The sequence below is a fragment of the Dromiciops gliroides genome, chromosome 2, assembly GCF_019393635.1.
Source record: "Dromiciops gliroides isolate mDroGli1 chromosome 2, mDroGli1.pri, whole genome shotgun sequence".
Lineage (NCBI taxonomy): Eukaryota > Metazoa > Chordata > Mammalia > Microbiotheria > Microbiotheriidae > Dromiciops > Dromiciops gliroides.
Window position 1 is genome coordinate 460596507 of NC_057862.1, and position 27272 is coordinate 460623778.

A 27272-nucleotide genomic window follows, 5' to 3' on the forward strand; every position below is an offset into this window, starting at 1 on the left:
CTTTAGGCAGACAACTTTTGTTTTTGTTTTTTGTTGTTTTTGTGGGGCAAAGAGGGTTAAGTGACTTGCCCAGGATCATGAAGCTATTAAGTGTCAACTGTCTGAGGCTGCATTTGAACTCAGGTCCTCCTGAATTCAGGGCCCGTGCTTTATCCACTGTGCCAGCTAGCTGCCCCATGGCAGACAACTTTTAAAAAGATATAGAACCGGGGCAGCTAGGTGGCGCAGTGGATAGAGCACCAGCCCTGGAGTCAGGAGTACCTGAGTTCAAATCCGGCCTCAGACACCTGACACTTAGTAGCTGTGTGACCCTGGGCAAGTCACTTAACCCCAATTGCCTCACTAAAAAAAAAAAAAAAAAAGATATAGAACCACTCCCATCCCCAAAAGATAGCAAAACTACTCTACCAAGTGTTTTTCTGATGCATCATCCTCTATTCCAGCAGGCTTCCATGTCAGCAAGCTAAAGAAAGGGAAGAAAAGATGGGAGAGAGAAATATTTAATGGAAAAAGGAGCTGGAACCACTTATGAGGATTGAATGCAGGATAAACTGCACATCAACCACTTCATTAAAACTTACATGTGTGGAATGGTCGTTTTGAAAATGTCCAGCATACAATTACAAGTTTCATCCCAAACATCAGGGCTGAATTTCTCACCATTTGATATTACCAAGTTTTCTAAACAATTTGTTCCAGATCGGGCCAGCTGCTCATTATCTATAAAATAAGAATATCTGTCAACAAACCTTGACTGCTTTTTCTATGCCAGCTGTGTTGTCCTCATGCCACAATGTAAGAGTGAGAATATGTAACTGGTGGTTGGGTACCTTGCAAACCTTTAATTAAAGCAGTGATTTCATACTGATACTCTAACCAGAAAGTTAAGAAGAACCAGTTACCTGCATCACTGTTACTTTGCCAACTCTATTTGTTCTACATCCTATCTTCTTAAACTGTGGGTCATGACCCCATATGGGGTCAAGTAACTAAATGTGGGGGTTGTGAAAAATTTGGCAATGGTAAAAGTTTATGTATACCTATTTTAAAGACCTATGTACCGTGGGTCATGTAAAAATTTCTCTGATGAAAAGGGATTGTGAGTGTTACATTCATTCTACTGTATTATATAATTTAGAACAGTAAGTGCAGAAAAAAGAGTATGAAATCCAAGAGAAAACATGATTTTCATCCAACTAGATCAGGGAGAGCTTCTTGGAAGGGATTTGGTCTACAAGCAGCTCTCTACTTATTGTTCTAATTTATATTATACTAATGGTAGAAGGAATCCAACAATTCACTCTTTTTTTGGGGGGGGGGCAATGAGGGTTAAGTGACTTGCCCAAGGTCACACAGCTAGTAAGTGTTAAGTGTCTGAGGGCAGATTTGAACTCAGGTCCTCCTGAATCCAGGGCCGGTGCTTTATCCACTGAACCACCTAGCTGCCCCCAACAATTCACTCTTATTCACCACTGTGCATAGTTACTCGGATATCTGAGGAATGTTAAAATGCAGATGGAAAATAGCTATTGGAGAAAAGTCAGGCAATGTTTTAATAGTATATATAAAATTATACAATCACATTTTAGACATTTAAAATACTTGAGATACAAAGCTAGGGTGGACTTTGTATTATTATCATTGAACTGCAAATATAATAAACACATGTCTATTTCCTGCTTCCTAAATTTTTATTATGATAGTCTGAAAAATTTGGGTAAGTAATGAGTCCTCAATGCACATTATTAATGCATATGTAATGTCACAGTTTGATAGGGAGCTGAGTACATGGAACATGTCAACAAGTTTCAGACATGGCGTTGGGACGAAAGGGATGTCAAAGGTTCTAATATGAAAATGCTTTGCATGACTGCATAAATATAATCTTTAGCAAATTGCTTGTCTTCTCAATGAGAGGGGAGAGAAGAGAGGGTGGGAGAGAATTTGTTACTCAAAATTGTAAAAAAAAATGATGGTTAAAATTGTTTGCAAATGGGAAAAAAATAAAAAATTTAGATTAAAAAAACAATGGTGTCAAAAAAACAACCACACCTTAATGTGTATTTTCCAGGAACTCGGAGATGCCTAGTGAGAAGCTGATAGTGAAATAGTAGAGAGAAATCAGGGTCACTTATAAGAGTAGTTCACATAGACATAAATTTAGGACATTTCTTCACGGTAACCCCATAGTGGTCAAGCAAAGGGTCACTGACATGGGACTAAGAGGGCTAGAAGTGCCTGTGAGTGGGATGGAAGGGACTTCAAAGGTTATCTAGGACCTCCCTCATCTGAACCATGAATCCTCTCTTTATAATGTCTCCAAGGAGTGGTCGGGCCAGTCCCTGCTCAAGCACTTTTCAATGATTAAGAAATCGCCACTTCTAAGGCAATCTGTTTTCACTGTCAGTGGAGCTCTAATTGCAAGAAATTCTTTCTCCCTTGGTGACCCATCAGAATATGCCTAATCCCTCTTTCATCATGATTCCCTTTCAGCAATGCCTGTCTTAAAACGGATATTAAATCCTCCCCTTGTAACAAAAGAAAAATAAATGCCAGTTGCCCTAGTTTATGCTATATACAATTAAAGTTCACACTTTGATGGCCATTAGGAGCTTAAAAAATTATAATGAGGCATTCTTAGGCATCTACCTATCATTGAGTGACATAGCCAGAAAATCATTGCATATAAAGTTGAAGAGTACCTTGTTTTACACACCAGTGTAACTGTGCAAATACATCAGAAAGCAGAACTTCATTTAAAGCTTCATAAAACTGTGTGAACACATCACAAATAGCATAAAGTGCATGATTGCAAGTTGTGGTCATCCATTCTGATTTCTGGAAGAAACAAAGAAATATTAAAAGGCTTTCTAACCATTGCCATTTAAAAAATATCTTGAAACAAAACAATTAAGGCCTACTGACCATAAATTAGGCATTAAAAGCTCCCTTTTAAAACACAGCTTAAAATGTAAAAGATAAAGCTATTTACTCTTGGGGATATTATGTAAAAATGTTTTTAGGTGCAAGCTCAGTAGCAAACAGAAACTAGCAGAGTATATCAACAATTACTGAAGAAAAGACAATATGCTGTACTAGAAAAAGCATGGGACTGGGCATCAGAGACCTGAGTTCAAGTCCTGAAACTAGGGCTGACCACACCTTTGTATGACTATGTGCATATTATTAACAACTGTGGGTTTTAGCATCCTCCTCTCTACAAGAGTAGAATACCTGTATTGTCCTTCTCACAGGGACTTCACCAAGATCAAAAAAGATAATCTAAGTAGAATGCTTTATAAACTATGAAGCCTACTAGACAATATGTTCTATACAGTGGATATGAAATGGGGTTATGGCTTAACTAAAATATTTATCTCTCTCTATGAACAGTGCTCTGTGTCAAGCTGAAGTGTAATCAATATTTCTTCTTAAGTGAAGTTAGCTATCACCTGACTATTCATCTCTCTGTGTGAACATACTTATACACACTAGAACACAATGGTCATAATGATCAGCATCTTTTCTGAAAGTAATTGTATTGGGGGGTGTGGGGGTAGGGGCAGGGCAATGAGGGTTAAGTGACTTGCCCAGGGTCACACAGCTAGTAAGTGTCAAGTATCTGAGGCCGGATTTCAACTCAGGTCCTCCTGAATCCAGGGCTGATGCCTTATCCCCTGCGCCACCTACCTGCTCCCAATAATTGTATTTTTGACAAAGATCCAAACAAGCAAAGTGATTTTAATTTCCTCTCTGATCTGGAATAGGGAGATACTCTAGGTCCTGACTGGTTTATGCTGGTTAGAAGTTTGACAGAAACATTTTAAACCTTAAAATACCATGTTAATATAACATTATTGAAGAGTATTTCCTATAATCTCAAAGTAGCATTAAAATAGCTCAAGTTTCAGTATAGGAGATGAAGCATCAAGTAGATAAAATTCAAAGAAAAAGTTCTCTAAGTATTCAATTTACCTCTGACTGCTGCTCAGGGAGTTTCATGTTGTCAAAAATTCTAAACACAATTCTGAATAGATCCTGCCACCAATGCTTTTCAAAAGTATGGCCATAGCTCTTCATTATCTCAAACATCACTGTGAGTCCTCTATAGAGGGTAAAGGTAGAAAGTAGAAGGCAGTGTGAAAAGGGGAAGATCTGCCAGCTTCAGCAATTGACAACGATATAATTTCAATCAAAAGAATGCAGCAATGGAATGCACCTTTCATATAATTACCTTGTCCGAACATCTAACTTGCACCTATTAATAATGCAAGAGAGTTCAAACAGGATAGGGAACCAGCCTCGAACCCAGACTCTGTCTCCAGGAGCTACATTCATATCATCACTTGTGTATTCTTGAAGCACCTATAATAAAAATCAAACCTAAGACATTAAGGCCTACTATAGAACAAAATGCATGTTGGGAAAGAGGTAGTATATGTGTTTCTCTCTTCAAAGACCTGGTAATTCAGTCTATCTTCTTCTGGCATAGGGCCACCTCCCTTCCACACTGAGCAAACATGGACAACAGCCCACCCACCATCTGGTGCTGTTAATGTCACACCAGTCAATTCCTTTGGGCTAACTTTTAAAGTGCAATGGGAAACTTGGGAACTGGAGCAGATCACTAAAGCCCTTTTGAAAAGATCAAAAGTTGGAAAATCAGGAATTCTCATATATTTAGAAACATAGTATAGAGGTCAAAGCATCTTGGAATACTCGACTGGATAGTTCAAGTGCTCATGCCTTTCAGGAATGCAGCTCTATCAAACCTGCAATGACAAGAGCCTTCTTTCTTCAACCATGTCAGTTATATGTAGTTATGGCCATCTTTACACCTCACCAAGTTCTCAGACTGCACCACCTGCAAGAGCTTCAACTAATAAATCCTAAACTCTCACCTCAACTTACTCACTCATCTTCTGCTCTCACTTACATTAATCCTACTCTCTGCCCTCATCCTGACCACTGATCCCATAACCTCTCCTCCATTTCATCTCCCTCCCTCAGGCTTCACACACCTCTTCTCTATCTGTGCCCTTCATGACAAACCTTTTAGTCTTGTTCAGAAGTCAATCTCTCTACTCTCTCTAGTGGGAAAATCCAATTTCTCCACTGCTACCACCTTCTTCCTATCTGATTACAAATAACATCAAGTTGTCTTTCACTACTCCACTGTTTCTAGGACCTTATTACTTCCATCTCTTTCTTTCCCCTCAAGGCCTAACTAGAAAAATTCTACATCTAATGCCTCCTTCCTCATCACCCAGTCTTTCCCCAAGCCCTTGCAATCCAAATTTTGTTCACATCACCTTAGTGAAATTATTCTCTTAAAAATTCTTGTTGATCACCTAATAAATTCAATGGCAGTTTTTCATCATTTATTCTCCTTGACATTCTGTAGTATTTGACAGTATTGATTATTCCCTCCTTGGGGATATTTTCTCTTCCCCTGGCATCAGATATACTAATCTAATCCAACTAGTATTTATTAAATGTCAACTATGTGGGAGGCATGGTACTAGACACTGAGGACATCAGGACAAAATAAAGAATAGTATAAACTGTAGGAGCTTATATTATATTGGGGGGGAGATGCAACATATAACTACGTGAGTAAATTTAAGATCATTTGAGACAGAGGGAGAAAGCCTTAACTACTAAGAAAATTAGGAAAGGCTCCATGTAGGAAAGGGCCTAGGAGCTGAACTTTAACAAAAATGAGAAATTCTTTTCTTCTACTTTTGACAACTTCTTTCCTTCACTGGCTCCTCATGTTCTTCTCTCTAAAGGTGAGTGTTCTTCGATGTTCTGCCATCAGCCCTCTTCTCATTCTGCCCCTTGGATATTGTATTTGCTGCCACGAGGAAGCATGACATAATGGAGAGAGTGCCAGGCTTAAAGTCAGATCTGAGTTTTAATCCTGGCTCACAGGTTAACTATATGACTCTAGGAAAATTAACTTAACCTCTCAGCTTTAGTTCCTTATCTCTAAAAAGAGAGTTGGATTGATCAACTCTAAGGCGATTTTCCAGCTCTAAATAGATATGTATGATCCTTTGACTAAAACGTATCAACTTTATACAAATGCCTCCTAAATTTTTTTAAAAATGGTAATAATGGCATCATTGATTTATTCCTATTTGAGATTACAGATTCCGGGCTGATGATGAGTGAGACGAGCAGAACTAGAAGAACATTGTACACAGTAACATCAACATTGAGTGTTGATCTACTCTGATGGACTATATTCTTCTCACCAATGCAATGGCACAGAAGAGTTCTAGGGAACTCGTGATAGAAGAGGATCTCCAAATCCAGGAAAAAAAAAAAAAGAACTGCGGAGTATAGATGCTAAATGAACCATACTATTTCTTTTGTTTTTGATGCGGTTGTTTTTTTTTTTCTATTTTGAGGTTTTCCATCATTGCTCTGATTTTTTTTCTCTTATAACATGACTAATGCAGAAATAGGATTAATGTTATTATGTGTGTATATATATATATATATGTATATATATATGTATATATATATATATAACCTATATCAGATTACCTGCTGTCTAGGGGAGGGGGGAGGGAGGGGAGGGAGGGAGAAAAATCTGAAATTGTAAAGCTTGTATAAACAAAGGTTGAGAACTATCTTTACATGTAACGGAAAAAAAATAAAATACTTTATTAATTTAAAAAAAAAGATTACAGATTTCTCACTGCTTTGCAGTGTGTTCCATGGGCATGTAACACCAGATTTTTTTGGATGTATTAATATTTTTGCTGAATTCTCCCCTCTCTGCTTAAAATTCTTTGTTATAAGAGGTGGCTCTTTGGCAGATGCAGGGAGAAAAAAGGAAGTTTACATGAGAAAATTTAAGTAAAACCAAAAGATACTAATAAAAATCTTTAAAAAAAGATAAAATAAAATACAAACAAATTGATATAGTGTTAGAGCTGAGAATGATCTTTAAAATAATCTAATTCAATGCCTCATTTTATAGGTGAGGAAACTGAAGCCCACAGAAATAGTGACTTGACAAAGGAATGATTCCCAAATCAATCTCTTTCCCATGCTCCACAATCTACATCTTCAACTACCCTACCTGCTGACAACCTTCCCTTGTCTTCAAGGTTCAATCCAGGTGGCCCTTTTCTTCATGAAGCAGTCTATATTTCCCTAGTTCTGAAAGTGATCTCTTCTTTAAAGATTTTTTAGTGCTTCATTTGGAACGCTCCCTAGTACTTATCACATTTAGTCTTTTAATAAAGTTATTGGCTTATGTGTCTTATTGCCTATTGGACTGTGTTAGCTCCTTGAGGGCAAGGATATGGTAATTTTTTTCTTTTTGTTCCCCCAGTGTCCAGGCTATTGGGAGCTTAATACATATTTTTAATTGAATCTGCAAATTATCATGTGTTTTGTTTTGTTTTATTTGCGGGGTAATGAGGGTTAAGTAACTTGCCCAGAGTCACACAGCTAGTAAGTGTCAAGTGTCTGAGGCCACATTTGAACTCAGGTCCTCCTGAATCCAGGGTTGGTGCTTTATCCACTGCGCCACCTAGCTGTCCCCAAATCTGCAAATTATTATGCAAAATGAGTAAGGCTTTCCTTCCCTCTCAGACACAAGATGGTCATGTGCTTCTGTGCAAGTCACACTTCCCCAGCCTTAGGCACCTTTCCAAGACTCTAAGCTTCAGAGAAGGGGCTACACAGAGAGCATTTTACAATTTATAATTTGCAATCTAATTAATTAGAGAAATCTTTAATGTTTTTTAATTTAATTTTTTTAAAGTGAGGCAATTGGGGTTAAGTGACTTGCCCAGGGTCATACAGCTAGTAAGTGTTAAGTGTCTGAGGCCAGATTTGAACTCAGGTACTCCTGACTCCAGGGTCAGTGCTCTATCCACTACGCCACCTAGCTGCCCCGAGAAATCTTTAATGTTAATAAAAAGTAGGTTATTTTTAGAGTTATTAGTGAGACAATTTTAGCTCAGTTTTACCTCTATCCACATTTAGTGCCATATCACTTCCTAAAAGGGGAGCTTATTTCTATCTGAAATGAAATAGTCTAACACCTACACTACTTATTTCAAAACAAACAACTAGTTCAAAGTAAAAACATATCCACGGGGGCAGCTAGGTGGTGCAGTGGATAAAGCACCGGCCCTGGATTCAGGAGTACTTGAGTTCAAATCCAACCTCAGACACTTAACACTTACTAGCTGTGTGACCCTGGGCAAGTCACTTAACCCCTATTGCCTCACAAAAAAACAAAAAAAACCATATCCGCAATATAACAAGGTGGCAAAGAATTGGAAATTGAGGGGATGCCCAACAATTGGGGAATGTTTGAACAAGTTGTAGTATATAAATGTTTTGGATTTTTTTGGGTTTTTTGCAGGCAATGGGGGTTAAGTGACTTGCCCAGGGTCACACAGCTAGTAAGTGTCAAGTGTCTGAGGCCGGATTTGAACTCAGGTCCTCCTGAATCCAGGGCCGGTGCTTTAACCACTGCACCATCTAGCTGCCCCGGAGTATATAAATGTAATCGAATACTATTGTACTATAAGAAATGATGAGCAGGCAGATTTCAGAAAAACCTGGAAAGACAATGGACTGATGCTGAGTGAAGTGAGCAAAATCAAAAACACACTGCACACAGTAACAGCAACACTGCTTAATGATCAACTATGATAGATTTAACTCTTCTCAGCAATACAGTGATCCAAGACAATTCCAAAAGACTCATAATGGAAAATGCTCTCCACGTCCAGAAAAAAGAACTGTGGAATATGAATGCAGATCAAAACATTCTATTTTTCCTTTCTTTGTTATTTTTTCTGTTTCTTCTTTCTTGTGGTTTTCTCCTTTTGTTCTGATTCTTCTCTTACAACATGACTAATGTGGAAATATGTTTAACATGATTGTAATGTATAACCTATATTAGACTGCTTGATGGTTTTAGTGGGGAGGAGGGAAGGGAAGAAGGGAGAAAAATTTGGAACTAAAAATCTTATGAAAATGAATCCTGAAAACTACCTTTACAAGTAATTGGAAAAAAATACTATTAAAAATATAACATAGCAGTTGACAATAATCATTTTTCCTAATTAAGTCATGTGTTTCCTCCCAACCCCTAGTAAAACTAAGGGAAAAATAAAACCTACCCTGGGCCTTTCAGAAACGTATTTCCCACAGTAGCGGATCAGACGAATCGCTTCCATGCTGGTGTCAGGAAAAGAAGCATTGCAAGCAAACTCAGATAAGCACTTTACAGCATCTTGAAAGGAGTCTATTGCAGCGGGAAAATGGTGCTGAAAGATAGTTGCTGGGGAAACATAGATTGTGTCATCATTTAAAAGTGTTAGGTGGATAAGACAGTAAAAGTATGCAAACTCTGAGAGAAATGCATCAATGATTTTCTCCAGAACAAAAATTTTCATTAAAAATTATTCCTGTATAATATAACAAATATACCTGTTCAATTGGTTCAAATTACTTCAAAGAATATGATGAAGGCACAAATAGTTGAGGATCATGACATCATCAATTTGAACACATTAAGTTATGCCACAGTTTAGAATATAGGGAATTTGATGAACTAATTAAAGAACTGAGTATCTAAACGATATTATTTCACAGTGTAGTTTAGTGGAAACTAACCATGACTTCTATTTAGAACTGGGCTGGAGTCCTAGGTCTGTCACTTAGAACATTTAGAGTCCAACCCTCTTCACCTTACAGAAGAAGAAACTGAGGCCTAGGGAAAGAAGTAATGTGCCCAAGGTCATGCAGGTATTAAGTGACAGAGTTGGGATTCAAACCCAGATCTTTTGACTCCAAATCCAGTACCCTTGCCACTATACCACAGCATACTAGCACATTCACCCATACTCACTAGCTGTATGAACATGGGCTCTAAGACCCTCAATTCCTCAGTCAGCTTGTTGAAAGCTCATCTGTAAAATGGGGATAATACCTATTAAAAACCCACCTCACAGGCTTGTTGTGAGGTTCAAAGTATGAGATAAGGTATATAAGTGCACTGCAAACTTTACAAATGTTATATAAGTGCCAGTTACGATCATTATAAATCATTTGGCTCTCTTTGAATCTCAGTTTTCTTATCTGTAAAATGGAGATGATATACCTACCTACCTACCTTGAGAGGGCTGTAAAGTGACAAGTACATAGGATACTGCTTCATAAACTGTAAAGCCCTAGATCAATCAATCAAACAAGGCTTTAATAGGCACCAAGCTAGGCAGCTGGGATACAAATCTAAAAGTAACAAAGTCCTTGCCCTAAAAAACCTTACATTCTTACTAGGGAGACACAATATGTTCAAAGATATTTAAATCTAGTATATAAAAAAAATTAATCCAAGGTAATTTTCAAGGCACCAAAAACAGGGAGGATTAAGGGACGTCTTATAAGAATGTGACACCAACTGAACTTTGAAGAGAGATGGGGATCTCCATGAGGTGAGAAGAAAGAGCATTCTGGCTTAGAACAGCTTGTGCAAGGGCAGAGTTGGAAGATGGAATGCCAAGTGGAAGAACGTCATGAAGGGGGAACAACAGCAAGTAGGAGGCTTTATGGAATCAGCAGAAAGACAGGCTGTGACCAGATTGTAAAGAACTTTTAAATGGAAGAGTGTATATTTTTTCTACATACAATGAGGAAAAATATGAGCTCTTATAAAACTAGTCTTGCTGCTCTACCTGGTTTCAACTCCACAGAACAAGTTCCTCGTTGGTGTCTGTTTCCTTCTCCTACCCCAACTTTCCGGTCTCCTATTTTGTGTTGTCTCCTCAATTAGATTGTAAGCAAGTGCAAGGGCTAGCTTTCTTTTTATTAATTGTATTCCCAGCATCCAGCACAGTGCCTGGTATATCGTAAGCATGTAGTAAATGTTTATTAGATTGGATTGAAAGTAAATGATGTCTTTTTTGTTTGTTTGTTTTTGCAGGGCAATGAGGGTTAAGTGACTTGCCCAGGGTTACACAGCTAGTAAGTGTCAAGTGTCTGAGGCCAGATCTGAACTCAGGTACTCCTGAATCCTGGGCTGGTGCTTTATCCACCGTGCCACCTAGCTGCCCCCTGACAAAAGATTTCAAAAAAGAAAGTAAATGATGTAAAAATGTCTATTTTTTCCATCTGTAGAGATAATAGTTTCAAATTTGCTATGTCGAAGGAGGATAAGGAATCTTCCAAGTAGCACATGTTCTAAGAGAAATCTTTTAAAGTTAAGATAGGGACAGCTAGGTGGCGCAGTGGATAGAGCACCGGCCCTGGAGTCAGGAGTACCTGAGTTCAAATCTGGCCTCAGACACTTAACAAGCTGTGTGACCCTGGGCAAGTCACTTAACCCCAATTGCCTCACTAAAAAAAAAATTAAATTAAAGTTAAGATGGCTGACACTTTCACAAGATCAGGTACAATTCTAGGCCATCTAGTGACTCAGGTTAGGAGATTAAAATGTACTGAGAGCTGTAAAAAATAGAATAAAAATCTCCTTACTAAGGACAAGAAATTAACTTCTAGTTAAATAGGATACAAAACACTAGTCCCCTCTGCTTCCACAGTCACTACTTTAACTGACTATGTCAGGTTTTAGAAGCATTCCTCCTCCTCCTCATTCTCTTTCTCTCCCCACCCCCAACTCCCATAAAGTTCTAGACACCAGATATCAACTCTCCCTCAGATCCTTATTACTTTAGGCAGAGAGCAAGCCAAAGAGCCTCTCCACCCTCTTAAAGGAACAGCCCAGTATATGTATCCTGGAGCCACCAGCTAGTATAGTGGGTGCTGGGCTGGACTGGCCTGGTGAAGAAGAGGAAAGGAGACCAAAGGAGCAAGGGAGAAAGTGAAAAGAGGGGGACAGGCATGGACATGATTCTCTTCTCAGTGGCATCAGAGCACAGAGAACTGGCCTGTGTCCAAAGTGGCTCTTAGTGTCCTATTCTCTTGCCTCACTTGCTGGCACAAACAATGACTCCTAATATTTGTTAAACCCCACTGAACTTTGTTGTTGTTGTTGAAAAAGTGCCTGAATAGGAGTCAGGTCACTAACTTTTTTTTTTTTTTAGTGAGGCAATTGGGGTTAAGTGACTTGCCCAGGGTCACACAGCTAGTAAGTGTTAAGTGTCTGAGGCCGGATTTGAACTCAGGTATTCCTGACTCCAGGGCCAGTGCTCTATCCACTGCACCACCTAGCTGCCCCAGGTCACTAACTCTTTAGATGAGTTTGAGTAGATCACCTGCTATTTGGCCTCATTTTTTTTATCTATAAGACTTAGCCAAAGGTGATATACTAAATAAATATTCTTTAAAGTCCAGCAATGGAAGTCTGGAATGTCAGGCAGAAGGCCAAGTTCTACTTTTACATATCTCAAAAAATTACATTTTTATAGAGCTTTTGGATTTACAAAGTGTTTTCCTCTCAACTACTCCATAAGGTACTATTAAGGTGTATTATGTATTATCACCCCATTTTACAGATGAAGAAATTGAGACACAGGTTAAATGACAAAAATCACACAAGTAATTAATGTGAGAGTCAGATTTAAACACAGCTCTCCTGATTCTAGGTCCAAGTGATCCTCCTACTACAATGTGTTGTCTTTTCACTTCTCCTCAAAAACAAAAACAAAAAAACAGTCAACTTTTGAATTAAAATCATCTAAAGAATAATCACACCTTAAGATATGAAATCATTCTCTGTAATTTTACTCTAACTTCCTCAGACTGATTTCTATGGGCAGGAACTTTATGTAGTGCGTAGGTTTTGTGAGAGCATTAAATAAAATGTATGTTATTGTTGTGAAATTTAATTACTACTTACTGACTATATGGCCAGTTGTTTGGAACGCCAGTTCCACAATATTCCCATCATGATCAGAAGCTGCCTGGTGGAATACGGCAAAGATATTCTTCCAACCTGAGCGAATGTTAGCAGCTTGGGAGTTTACCATCTGAGTTATGCAGCGGATAACCATGTCTCGAATGGTGGGTGATCTTAAGAAAAAGGGATAGCCATATAATCTGTTCTTCAGTATACAGGAAAGAGAACTTCACATACCCAGTAGCTTAGAATTAATATACTTCACAGGTACCTTAAAGTCATTAAGGCACAATAAACACATCCTACCTTTATGTCTCTCCATGCACTTCACTATTGAGCCCCATCAGACTACACTTTATTCCTATTACTCCCTCAAATATGAACTGTCCGCCTTCTCTGTTCCCCAGGCCTAGAATATCTATCTTCACCTGTTGAATTTTTAGTTTGTTTGGGGTTTTTTTTTTGGGGGGGGGGGAGGCTGCAATGAGGGTTAAGTGACTTGCCCAGGGTCACACAGCTAATTAATTGTCAAGTGTCTGAATCTGGATCTGAACTCAGGTCCTCCTGAATCTAGGGCCGGTGCTTTATCCACTGCACCACCTAGCTGCCCCTCTCACCTGTTGAATTTGCCATCTATCTTTAAAACTCCAATTCTAACGTTACTTCTTCAGTTTATATCCATTTTCCTCCTAGATTGTAACCTTCATGAAAGCAAGGGCCATTTTTTTTTTTTTTGCGGGGCAATGGGGGTTAAGTGATTTGCCCAGGGTCACACAGCTAGTAAGTGTCTGAGGCCAGATTTGAACTCAGGTACTCCTGAATCCAGGGCCGGTGCTTTATCCACTGCGCCACCTAGCCGCCCCCCAAGGGCCATATTTTAAGCTAAACTTTTAAATTCCTCTAGTACCTACAAGTGGTATTTTTAAAAATTACATTAAAATTTAAAATATCTACATAGGAGGTATTTAGAAAATTTTGGAAAACTAATTATGCCACTCCCAAAAATCATCCCATGTCTACCCCAAATCAGGTGACCTCAAGCCCCAAAGCATATGTGTGCTAATATCCAATTATAGTCAACTGAATTCCTGACACTTAGTGGGGTTAATGTGACTTTAAAAAACCTGCTTTGGTAAATTGGCTTCTGAACATAGTGCAATATTGACCAGGAGTCAATCTTACTGTTTTGGGTATGGTTCATCTTTAGGGAAAATGAGAAGGGGCTAGGGATGCAGGAGTTGTTTGGCAGAATGGGAGGTTAACAGCCCCTGTCCTTGATGCACAATGACCTAGGTATTTTCATAGATAATAAATGCATGTTTGTCTATGGTATCTACTTGCCACCGGAATAGGATCAATTTGTGTATAGGGACTCTATCTGTTCCATGTTGAGAAAGGGGTCAGTTTAGGAGTAGGGTGGCACAGTGTATTCAGTATTCCTGGCACTGCCAGCTCTGCCACTATCATGTGAAATAATCTTCAGTAAATTATGTCCCATCTCTGGGCTTCAGTTTACTTTTCTGTGAAATGAGGGGAATGGACAAAATGATCTTTTATATTGCATCCTACTCTAACAATCCAAATATTGTGGTTTGTTTGTAGTGGTTTGTGGTGGGAAGGAATAACACACCTGTTTTTCTTCATAATATGCTCAAATGGCCTCAGAAAATCCTTCTGGAATCGGAAATTGGCTAACTCTCCCTTCTCAAGAAACTTCATGGACAGCTGCCTCAGGGAATCAACAGCAAAAATGGCCACATCTTCATTAGGGTTACATCCAACCTAATAATGAAGAGAAAGTGTGGGAAAATATACAAAGCTTACAAGAGTAAAAATATCACCTAACATTTATATGAAATTTCTTTAAGGTCCTTTCTAGCTCTGGCAGTCTAAAAATCTTTAGGTCTAAGAATTAAGCAGTCCTTTGGACTCAAAGAGGGCCCTAAGATTTAAATATTTTTTTCCCCAAATTTAATCACATGACAGGTATAATTCATAAATGAGCCCCAGACACTCAAAGAAATATAATATATGCAACATATCTTGCTTTTAATACTGAAAAGACATTTATTTTGACCACAGTTCTATTTCTGGGTTTGAGCTCACAGGCCTGTCACATTTTTCCAGATTATATTAAAACATGAAAATATGTGCTATAACAATTTAACTGTAGTGAAACACATAGCAACGTACATCATAATGATGATAACTAGCATTCATATGATTATTTTGTTTAAATCCATAAATCAGCTCATTTGAGCCTCACAACAGCCTTATGGTAGGTATTATTATTATCTTTACTTTACAGATGAGGAAATTGAGACTGAGAGAAATTACATGACATGGTCCACAGCTAGTAAGTGTCTGAGGTAGGATCTAAATTTAGGTCTTCCTGAGTCTAAGTTCAATATTCTATCTACTGTACCACCTAACTGCCTCTAATAATGGCTATTTGGTGCTAAAATATCCAGAAAAATGTGGCTTATCACTATAGATGGGCCTTAAAAAGGTAGAAACAGGCAAAATATCTAATATCATTCATTAGTTCATCAAAAATAAAACATCAATGTTACAAGGTATATAGTTAATTCCCTAAAAATAATCTTAAAAATATCAGCCATAGGGGCAGCTAGGTGGTGCAGTGAATAGAGCACTGGCCCTGGAGTCAGGAGGACCTGAGTTAAAATCCGACCTCAGACACTTAACACTTACTGGCTTTGTGACCCTAGGCAAGTCACTTAACCCCAATTGCCTCACCCCCCCCCCCCAAAAAAAATCAATCATAGATAGACAATAATATGGTAAGTGAAGTTACCACAGAACTTCTGTGACATTAGGCAGGGTCTGGCCTGCTCTCATTTACAAAGGGCGGAAACTGGATTCCACAAACTTATAGGAGAGATGAAGGACTCTGTTGGGAGTAATCAAGTTTTCCAGAGCATTTTGCTTACTAGCACTGATTAGGTGGTACTGGGAGTTTAAAATTAAGAAGTCAGGCATACAGAGTCTAATCACTACATTCTGGTCTGTCTTATAAGCCTGTCATTAAGGACCACACGGACAAATATAGACTAACCATCTACATGTAAAGCAGCTGAAGAAATCAATTAAACTCAAAGAAAATGCTATAGATAATGAAGACTTGGAGAACTCAATTAGACAAATATAAGAATATATTCTGTGAAAAGAACCTGAGGCAAGAAAAAAAAGTGATTTACAGTTTCACAGTTGCCAGTTACAAGAAATGATAGATAAAATCTTTTCAAAATACATTTTTATAGCTAGTGTTTGTTCTTATATTACCCTCCCACAGAGTTGTTCTTTATAACAAAGAATAAAACAGACAAGTTTCACAAAACTCAGGATGGCAGAGGAGTCTGGTATTCCATGTAGTGCATCACAGCCATAGGGCACCCCTCTGTAAGAAGAGAAAAAGCTGTCTTCTGATAGCTCCTCTATGGGGCCAAGGTTGAATATCGTTAATTTCACAGCATTCAGGGGGTTTTGGGTTGTTCCTTTATACACATCCAGAGCTATTATGATTACTATTTTCCTGGTGGTGTTGGCTTTTAAAAAAAATTGCTACTGCTTAGCACAGTGCCTATCACAAAGTACGTGCTTAATAAGTGATTATTAATTAACTGATTTACATTAGGTCAGTTCACATCATTCTATACTTCTCTGTAGTCATCATATTTGTTTCTTATATAACAGTAATAATCAGTTACATTCATGTAGTACAATTTGGTTAGCCATCCCTTAATAAGCATGAACTTTGTTTCCAGTTCTCTGCCATGACAAAAAGTGCTGCTATAAATATTTTGGGATATGTGATGAAATGAGATTTAGCAGATACTCAAAGACCCACCTGGAGATTAATCTAGACTGATTGAATCAAGTGAGAGTGATTAACTGCTGATTAGCCTACTTCAAGTTAACTGGATTGTAATCACACCTTGAAAACACCTTCAGAAACAATGGATTTGGATGACACCAACCAATCAGCTTGAAGCAGTGTGTAAGGACCCACCTCTGTTCCAGACCTATAAAAAGCTTCCACAATCAGTTTGCTGGAGAGAGTTCGTGATTAAAGCAGGCTTGTGGCAGAGGACTGGAGGAAGAACCAGACCAGGCTGGAACTCTAGGCTAAATAGGCTTTTTTTTTTTTTTAACTTTCTGAACTCCATGGGAATATATGTATGCTTTAATAAATCTTTAATAATCTGTATGCTAAAGCTTCTAATTTAAGGAGACCACAATTTAGATTTTAAACATCACAGATACATGAAGCTGTTTTTTTTGATCAGTGATTTTCTTAACATATATGCCTAGCAGTGGAAACTCTGGGTCAAAGGATACAGACACTTTTTTAGTAACTTCTACCTCATAATTCCGAATTGCTTTCCAATTTGGCTAAACCACTTCTCAGTTACACAAATACATCAGTATGTTTGTTTTTCCAAAACAGACTAATTTCGATTTTTGGCATCCCTGTGGATGTGAGGTAAGAACCTCAGAGTTGTTTTTGACTCACATTATCTTATCATTAGTGGTTTGGAAAATTTTTTCCTTAATAATTTGCAATTCTTTTTTTTTTTTCCGGGGCAATGAGGGTTAAGTGACTTGCCCAAGGTCACCCAGCTAGTAAGTGTCAAGTGTCTGAGGCCAGATTTGAACTCAGGTAGTCCTGAATCCAGGGCCAGTGCTTCGTCCACTATGCCACCTAACTGCCCCTGCAATTCTTTTTTTGAGAACTGTTTGATCACATCCTTTAACCAATGAGATAAATTTTAAGAGAAGATGTGGTAAGGATAGTTTCAAAGACTCAGCAAAGAAGCATCCTTGTTGTTCTGTGAAGAAAAAAAGGTTGCAATGGCAAATGACACACGGACAGCCATTGCCTTCTGTTCTGCAGATCACAAATTGTGTGTATTTTCAGCCACTGAAGAGAACCAGCAGAGGTTAGTCAAAACCAGTCAACTGAAATACTGCTTTCTTACTGATAAGGAATGAATCAGCTAGTCCCAATAATATCTGATAATCAGTCTTGGAAGACTGTGTACAATAATTATTGCCTGTGCCCTTAGATGTTTTTAATTAATAATAAGTAGCATAGACATAGCACTTTAAGGTTTGCAAGATGTTTTAGAGATGTGATCTTATTTGATCCTCAAAACAACTCTGGAAGGGGTTATAGTTATCCCCATTTTTACAGATGAGGAAACGGGCTGAGAAAACCCAAGTGATTTGCCCATAGTTCTGTAGCTAGTTGGTGTCTGAGGCAGGAACTGAATTCAATTCTTGACTCTCAACCTAACATTCTATTCACTTTGCCCCCAGAGGTGTATCTTTTTGTGAGGATTTTATTTGAATAACTGGTCTTTATACAAATTAAGTTTACACACATTTAAAATATGAATTCCAGTCAGAAGAATCAGTTCTCAGATATCTGCTCTCCCCCTCCCACATATTTGTATTATATCCATAGCTGCTAGAGAAAAGGGGAAACACAAGATGGTTGCAGCAACACTTTAAAAATAAAATAAATGTTTTAAAAAGTATATATGGTCTATCTACATATAGTTACATAGAAAACCATTTTAAACACCCAAATGGAAAGGTTAGTTTTAACAAAAGATTTAAAATTAGTGATTTATTTTGAAAAGCAGAGCCAACCAAATGTTCTTATATAGGTCAGGGAACACATAAGGAAAAACTGACCAGTTCATGGATGTTCTCTTTCTCGTTGAAGCACTTAACATATTTATGTATAAATTTAATTTTAATTTTTTTTAGACAATAAAGAATGGCCTTTGTAATCTTGGGTAAAATGACTACTACTTCTTTCCAAACCAGAACACTAAACAAAAAAATCTACACTTTAAATGTCTTTTTGTTGATTCCTGTTCCATTGCCAATCTCTGAAATTGTTTCATTTTCAGCTCCAACAAAGAACCTCAGCAAAGGATGTCATCAATGAAATGTATTCTCAATGAAGGTAGGCTGGTCATGTGGTGAGAGGGAGGGATGACTGATGGACAGCTTCTGAGCCATACTAGCTAGCATCCTTACAATGTCAAGAGAAAGCAGGAAAGAACCCTCTGCCCCTTGTTATACCAGGTGGCTGTACTTCATTAAACTTACGGGAATGTGGACAAGACTGGCCCAGGAGAGGCGAGTATGGATCTGTAGCACTGGAAGGAATGTCTACAATGATGTGATCACAGACGCATTTGAAAAAAAATAAAATTCTGTTGGCCTACTGATCTAGCTGACTGAAATAGTTTTGAATACTTTTTCATTCAACATGTTAACTATTTCTTTCAGAGTTCCCTTAATGTGGATCTCTGGGAAACCCCACTCCACACATTTCCTATATAGACAGATGGCTGCCCATCCTTATTGCTTCCTCATCTTGAAGCCAGAGTTCTAAAACGTCTTGATTTTTTTTTTTTTTTGGTGAGGAAACTGGGGTTAAGAGATTTGCCCAGGGACACACAGCTAGTAAGTGTCAAGTGTCTGAAGCTGGATTTGAACTCAGGTCCTCCTGAATCCAGGGCTGGTGCTTTATCCACTGCACCACCTAGTTGCCCCAAAACAAGGCTCTGCCCTCTAGGAACTCATTCTTTTTTTTTTTTTTTTGTGGGGCAATGAGGGTTAAGAGACCTGCCCAGGGTCACACAGCTAGTAAGCATCAAGTGTTTGAAGTGGGATTTGAACTCAGGTCCCCCTGAATCCAGGGCCAGTGCTTTATCCACTGCACCATCTAGCTGCCCCCCAGCAGTGGTTCCAAAGAACCACTGAGCTCTCTGATCTGGGTGGCAGAATGGAAGAAGTCCTGAATCAGAGTTATAATATATCTCCTCATATGTGTATATGTTATTTCCATTATTAGAATGTGAGCTCCTGGAGGGCAGACTTTCACTTTTCACTTGAATCCCCAGTGATTAGTATACCACCTCAAACACAGTCAGAAGTGAAGAAAGGCTTACTGACTGACTAATTGTTTAGTCCTAGGCAGGCACAGACCTAGAAACAACTGAGGGAGGCTAAAGAAAGGCAGATTGAAGGTGGATATAAGAAAAACCTTCTCAACAATATAAGTTGTCCAAAAATAGACTAGGAGAGAGTTTCCTAATCAACAGAGGTCTTCAAGCAGAGGCTGCGGCTGATAAGGACATTGATGAGGGGATTTCCGTTCAGGATATTCTCAGATACAATGGTTCTATAAAATCACCAAGTCTAACAAATGATAAAAAACTGAGGTTTTTAAAGGGGAATTGCTGCATATTCTTTGACCCAGCCCAAAGAGATCATAAAAAAGGGAAAAGGACCTATATATACAAAAATATTAATAGCAACTCTTTTTGTGATGGCAAAGAACTGGAAATGGAGGGGATGGCTCATTAATTAGGGAATGGCTGAACAAGTTGTAGTATATGAATGTAATGGAATACTATTTTGCTATAAGAAATGATGAGGAGATGGATTTCAGAAAAACCTGGAAAGACTTACATGAACTGATATTGAGTGAATGAGCAGAATCAGGAGAACATTATACACAGTAAAAGCAACATTGTGCGATGATCAACTGTGACAGATTTAACTCTTCTTAGAAATACAATGATCCAAGACAATTCCAAAAGATTCATGATGGAAAATGCTCTCCACATCCAGAGAAAAAACTATGGAGTCTGAATGCAGATCAAAGAATACTATTTTCACTTTTTGTTGTTGTTGGGTTTTTTTTAGCTTTCTCCTTTTGTTCTGTTTCTTCTTTAGCAACATGACTAATGTGGAAAGATGTTTACATGATTACACATGTATATAACCTATATCAAATTGCTTGCTGTCTTGAGGAGGGGGGAGGGGAAGGAGGGAGAAAAAAATTTGAAACTCAAAAGCTTGTAAAAAATGAATGCTGAAAACCACATATAACTGGAAAAAATGAAATACTATTTTTTTTTTAATTTAAAAAATGAAGGAGAATTGGGCAGCTAGGTGGCGCAGTGGATAAAGCACCGGCCCTGGATTCAGGAGTACCCAAGTTCAAATCCGGCCTCAGACACTTAACACTTACTAGCTGTGTGACCCTGGGCAAGTCACTTAACCCCAGTTGCCTCACTAAACAAAACAAAACAAAAATGAAGGAGAATTGCCAAAAAATTAGACTGTTGATAGATACAGGACAGCCTGGAGACAAGAAGACCATATATCTTATTGCAATCATTCATCTGAGAAATGAAGAGCTTAGAAGAGGGTGGGAGTAGTGGATATATATAATAAAAGAAGAACTGACAGGACTTAGTGACTAGATGAAAACATCAAGGAATAGCAAGGGAATTAAAGATGTCTGACTTTTTTTTTTGTTTTTCCCTTTTGTTCTGATTTTTCTTTTACAACATGACTAACGCGGAGATATGTTTATTGTGATTGTACATATGTAAGCTGTATCAGATTGCTTGCTGTCTGGCTCATGAGGAAAATGAAGCTCAGACAGGTGAAATGATTTGCCTTGGGGAGGGTGGAGGGAAGGGAGGGAGGGAGAAAAATTTGGAACCAGAAATCTTACAAAAACAAATGTTGAAAACTATCTCTACATGTAACTACAAAATACTAAAATACTTTTATGATAAAAAAAGATTTCTACGGTTTCAAAAACAGGGTGACTGGGGAAAACTGGTAATACTATAGGCTCAATCATTATTATGAACATAAAATATGTAATATAAACTAAAAGAGAAGTAGCATAGCATTGTAAATAGAAGGCCAGTCTTGGAGGGAGGAAGATCTGGGTTCCAATCATATTTCAATTACCTATATGACGATGGGTGAATAATCTAACTTCTCAGGGAATTAGGGTAACTTTCTTTTTTTTTTTTTTTATGGTATCTGCTCGAACCTTTTTGTCTGTCTGTCTGGGGGAAGAAAAGGACACTACAGATCCGAGAACTAGCCAGTGGGCGGGCCTAGGGTAACTTTCTAAGACTAAGTAACTAAAGAACTGCTGATCTTATCAGGAAGCAGTTTCCATGCAAGAATTCCCTACACCTAAAATGGTAGCTCTGAACCTGTTGTCCTTCCTTCAAAATTAATATATCATACATACACATATGGTGTTTGGATTCCAGATAAAGAAGAGTTTCTCATAATATATTTTTGATACGATTAGAGTTTGAGACAGTTATTCAATCAAGTGGGGTATTAGTAGTGGAAACCTGTTAGGTAATGACTCAACAAGAGAGTGGATCAAATATACCTAAAAGACAGGCCTGATGATTTTTAAATGGTATTTAAAACACAGGGTTATTTTCGGGTCTGAAAACTTACCTTATTAAAGTGGTCTCCAATCACTTGCCATATCCGAGACCACTGCAATCTAATTCTATTCATATTATAGTAGGAAATTTCCACAATTTTCTGTAAGCTGAACATGCGTGGATGATGAGGTGAAGCCAGCTCATCCATGGAAACAGCGCATAGCCAGCGGACAAAGTCAACTATAGGCAAAGATTAATCAGAAACAAATAACCAAGTTAACACCTTTCAGCTGCTTTCAAACTAGAAGCACTGGTAAGTTTCCTAGAAGTTAAACTCACATACCTATTGCATTTCCATCCAGTCTAGTAGATCCAGTAAATATTCTGTGGAGCCAATTAAACATATAATAAAATTTTATTTTTTTATAACTTAAGCAGTTTTTAAAAATAGAATTTGGGAGGAATGGCCTTAGAACAGCTCAATAACTACCATAACAATAAATTACAATGCAACACATATAAAACAGAAAGATGATTACAATCAGTTGGATGAAGGTGTGCGTATAGACAAAAAATAGCTACTTATGAAAAGAGGAAAAAGGCAGCTGAAGTGTGAAAGAACAGCTTTCCAATCTTCCTTGCCTGTAATTGAAAGGCAAAAATAGAAACTGTAGAAAATGGAAGAATAAGTGATAGTATTGAGCATGATGATGAGTTGAAAAGAAACAGAATAAATTAAAATATAAGAGAAGAAGAATTTCAAAAAGTAATTTGTAATTAATATTAATTAGCCTTTGGCATTCAATAAAAATTAGTAAATAAGTGCTACGAACAAGAAAAAGTCAATAAAAGTCAATATGGAATCTACATGTATACACTGGGAAAATTAACAAATGAGTATATGGTATTTCAGATTCATTTGTCTGCTCTAAGGCAACTCTTGAGCACAGTGGAAAGAAGGCTGGATTTGGAGTCAGAAGGCCTGGGTTCAAATCCTAGCTCCATCACTTATTACCTGTAAGAACTTGGGAAAGTCACACACTCATTCCAAGCCTTAGTTTTTGTATTTGTAAAATAATGAGGTTAGACTAAATAACCTCTAAAGCTTTTTCTAGCTCTGAATTCTATGATCTTGTAAGTCAAATTATCAAAATTGTAAGATCATAGATTTAGTTATGAGAAGGCATTTTAGAATTCATTTAGTTCAGGGGTTCTTAACCTTTTTTTTGTGTCACAGATCTCTTTTGGCAATATGGACCCCTTCTCAGAATAATATTTTAAATGCATAAAATATATAAAGGATTCCAGGAAAAAAACCCAACCAACAAACATTAATGAAAATAAAGATGTAGGGTTTTTTTTTTCTCATCAAAGTTCATGGACTCACTGAAATCTATTCCCCAGGTTAAGAACCTGTGTTCTAAGAAAAAACCCTTATTTTACAGATGAGAGAACTAAAGGTGTATAACCTATATCCTGGGCAGTGCCACACAGATAATAACAGAGATACAATCATTTCTTTTTTTTTTTTTTGGTGAGGCAATGGGGGTTAAGTGACTTGCCCAGGGTCACACAGCTAGTAAGTGTCAAGTGTCTGAGGCCAGATTTTAACTCAGGTCCTCCTGAATCCAAGGCCAGTGCTTTATCCACTGCACCACCTAGCTGCCAATCATTTCTAATTTGTCAAGGATTTCAGTGTTAAATTGTTAGAGGTGACCAAAATAAGGAATTGAGCTAAGGGATAGTTATAGTTTGCAAAATAAATATTTATAGTTTGGGAGAAAAAATGAGAAACTATTATTTTTGACACTGTCACCTCATGATTATCCAGCTGTTTAAACCTTAAGTGTGTGATGAAATAATGGGATTTTAGCAGATACTCAAAGACCCACCTGGTTCCAAAGACTTAATTATTTTTTTACTGTTTCATCTAGGAACACCTGTTCCTAGAAGAAACAAAGGGGGGGAATGTGATGAAATAATGGGATTTTAGCAGATACTCAGAGACCCACCTGTAGATTAATCTATACTGATTGAATCAAGTGAGAGTGATTGACTGCTGATTAAGCCTACTTCAAGTTAATTGGATTGTAATCACACCTGGCTATCCCTTAAGAAGGTATTGTTCTCAGAAACTAGACTGTGAACTCAACTTGAGAACACCTTCAAAGACAATGGATTTGGATGACGCCAACCAATCACCTTGAAGCAGGGTGTCAGGACCGCCTCTGTTCCAGATGTATAAAAAAGCTTCCACAAACAGCTTGCGAAAGGGTGTTCCTGATTAAAGCAGGCTCATGGAGGAGGACTTCAGGAAGAACCCAACCAGGCTGGAACTCTAGGCTAGACTGGAGCTGAAGCTTCTGATTTAAGGTGACCACAATTTAGATTTTAAACATCACAGGTGCCTCTCTGTATTGGGTCAAAATAGATTTCTTGAGTGCTCTGTGAGGCACTATCTTTATGAGGCTGAATCGGACAACTTCTGAGTAGCAACTTTGGTGCTGACACTGTATACTCAGGATGGCACAGCAGAAAGAACACTGGCCTCGGGAGGCAGAAGACCTGGGCACAAGTCAGAGCTGTGAGCCCAGCTAGCTCTAGGACCACAAGGCAAATCATTTCACCTGTCTGAGCTTCATTTTCCTCATGAGCCAAATAGAAGTACTGGGAGGGAATGTTCTGTAAACTGAAAAGGGCCAAATGAATGAATTGTTAGTGTGTGTTTATGTTAAGGGAACACGAGCTACTTTTAGTAGTAGCCTATGAAATATAGTTTAGTAGAGACAACGTGGGATAGTGGAAAGAGGGTTGGACTTGGAGTCTAGACAGACCTGAGTTTGAATCCTGCCTGTGACACTTTGTGCTGATGGTCAAGTTACTATATCTCTCTGAAAATCAGATTTCCCATCTGTAAGATGGGGGCAATACACCTGTAGCATTTAGTTTACAATGTTATCGTGAAGGTCAAATGAAGTACTGTATAAGAAGCATTTTACAGATCCCAAAGCTCTCTATAAATGGCAGCAGATGCTATTATTATTAAACTAACTTTTAAAAAGTCAATATATTTCATGGGCAAATAAAAAATTTGGGGATCATCCACTGGATTTTATGATTACCACTTCCCAGTCATCAATGGCTACTTGGAACTCTTTCCCAAAGAGCCTCTGGAACATCCTCCCGTGGGGGAGGTATATAGAAATAATCCCAAACTATCTTTGAAGCCTCATTAGAAGACAAAACTATTACCTGTCCACAGCCACGACCACACTCTGAGAGCTTGTTTCACCAACCGATTCCTGAATGCTGGCCATCTGCCTTTTATCCACTCCACCACCAACTAAGTTACCTGAAACATGGCATATATCTTTATATATATACATACACACACATATACACATACGTATATATAAGTTCAATGTGAGATAAGTTACAATCTTTTTTTTTTTTTTGGTGAGGCAATTGGGGTTAAGTGACTTGCCCAGGGTCACACAGCCAGTAAGTGTTAAGTGTCTGAGGCCGGATTTGAACTCAGGTACTCCTGACTCCAGGGCCGGTGCTCTATCCACTGCACCATCTAGCTGCCCCTGATAAGTTACAATCTTCATGATTCTGTGCTAAAGGAATATAAACTTATTTGAATGTCAATCAGAGAAAAAAATGATTTGGTTAGGTAAAAAACTAAAAAACAAAACAAACAAAAAAATCAATGCATTTCAAAGGCAATGTAGGGAATTTAAAAATTAAATTAATAGAGGCAGCATGAAGTAGAGAATAGACGGCCTCTGAGCCCAGAAAGCCTGGATTTAAGTGCTGGCTCTGTAATACAGAGCAGGTCACTTAGTCATTCAGTGCTCAAGCAACTCTCTAACATTAGAAGTTTCAGAGAAGGTGCCAACCTTCCTTGGTAGAGAAAGTTTCCATACTAGGGACTTCCTTTTATCAATGATAATAGAGGCTCAGTCCCTATCCCTTTACTTCAAAATATAGAACTCTTCTTTTTTGGGAGTGTGCGTGTGTGAGGATATTGGGGTTAAGTGACTTGCCCAGGGTCACACAGCTAGTAAGTTGTCAAGTGTCTGAGGCTGAATTTGAACTCAGGTCCTCCTGATTCCAGGGCCGGTGCTCTATCCACTGCGCCACCTAGCTGCCCCAGTAAATATATCTCTTTAGAATAAAGTATCCCAGGGGCAGCTAGGTGGCGCAGTGGATAGAGCACCGGCCCTGGAATCAGGAGGACCTGAGTTCAAATTCAGCCTCAGACACTTGACAACTTACTAGCTGTGTGACCCTGGGCAAGTCACTTAACCCCAATTGCCTCACTAAAAAAAAAAGAATAGAGTATCCCTGTTGCCCAAAATGCAGAGACTAGTGAATTATATGCTAGCATTAATTTGGGGATCGTCACTAGTGATAGGTTCTCCTGAACACTGTCCTTCCACCTCTTTTCATGACATCAGATTCTTGTCTATTCCATTCAATAATTCTGATTACTCCAGAGCATCTCTCAGGTATGCTGCAGGTCATCTCACTAAGAATTAAGAGACAGCAGTGCAGCACATAGTCTATCTGTGATCTTTCGCTCTCCCTACATGACTAGCCCACCTCAATCTCTGGTCGCACATATTCCTGATTACGTTTTTGATTCATGAAAAAGTAGAGGGAACTTGTAATCATTAGACTGAACAACTCTGGTTAGCATTTGGGACCTCTTATCTTTCTATTCTAAGAAGTACCTCTACTTGACAAAAAAAGTCAATCTCCTTCTCTACTCATTTCAGGAGTACTAAATGCCAATCATTAAAAAGATAATTGGACTTAACACACACCTATAAATTACTAAAGCAGAAAGACAAATGACAGTTAAGAATCCCCCTAATCAAAATATCGATACAAATGAATCATTATCAGAAAACCTGCCATGTGTGGCCCTCCTGAGGTAAAATTTAAATGTTTCTAACACTCAATGCCACCCATTTTGGACATGAAGAAACTATAGCTCTTCCCAATTTAGCAAATAGAATAAAAGAACTCAGCCTGCTGAGCATTTGCTCAACAGTCAATCACGATGAAGGAAGCTGAAGCAGCACTTTCTTTTCTATTAATAAACAAAGAGGCAGCTATCATATGAGGAACAAATCACGACCGCGCTGGCAAAATGATCCATG

At 38.2% G+C, this 27272-nt stretch overlaps 1 protein-coding gene across 1 annotated transcript in view; it reads right to left on the reverse strand.

Moving 5' to 3' along the window:
* ARFGEF2 (ADP ribosylation factor guanine nucleotide exchange factor 2) overlaps positions 1-27272 on the reverse strand; it is a 128847-nt gene that overhangs the window by 13729 nt on the left and 87846 nt on the right. Inside the window, 11 exon segments of the mRNA XM_043982845.1 lie at positions 409-463; positions 582-720; positions 2703-2838; positions 3976-4105; positions 4235-4365; positions 9162-9322; positions 12842-13014; positions 14472-14623; positions 22172-22341; positions 22445-22485; positions 25354-25453. Coding sequence (XP_043838780.1) covers positions 409-463; positions 582-720; positions 2703-2838; positions 3976-4105; positions 4235-4365; positions 9162-9322; positions 12842-13014; positions 14472-14623; positions 22172-22341; positions 22445-22485; positions 25354-25453 — 1388 coding nt within the window.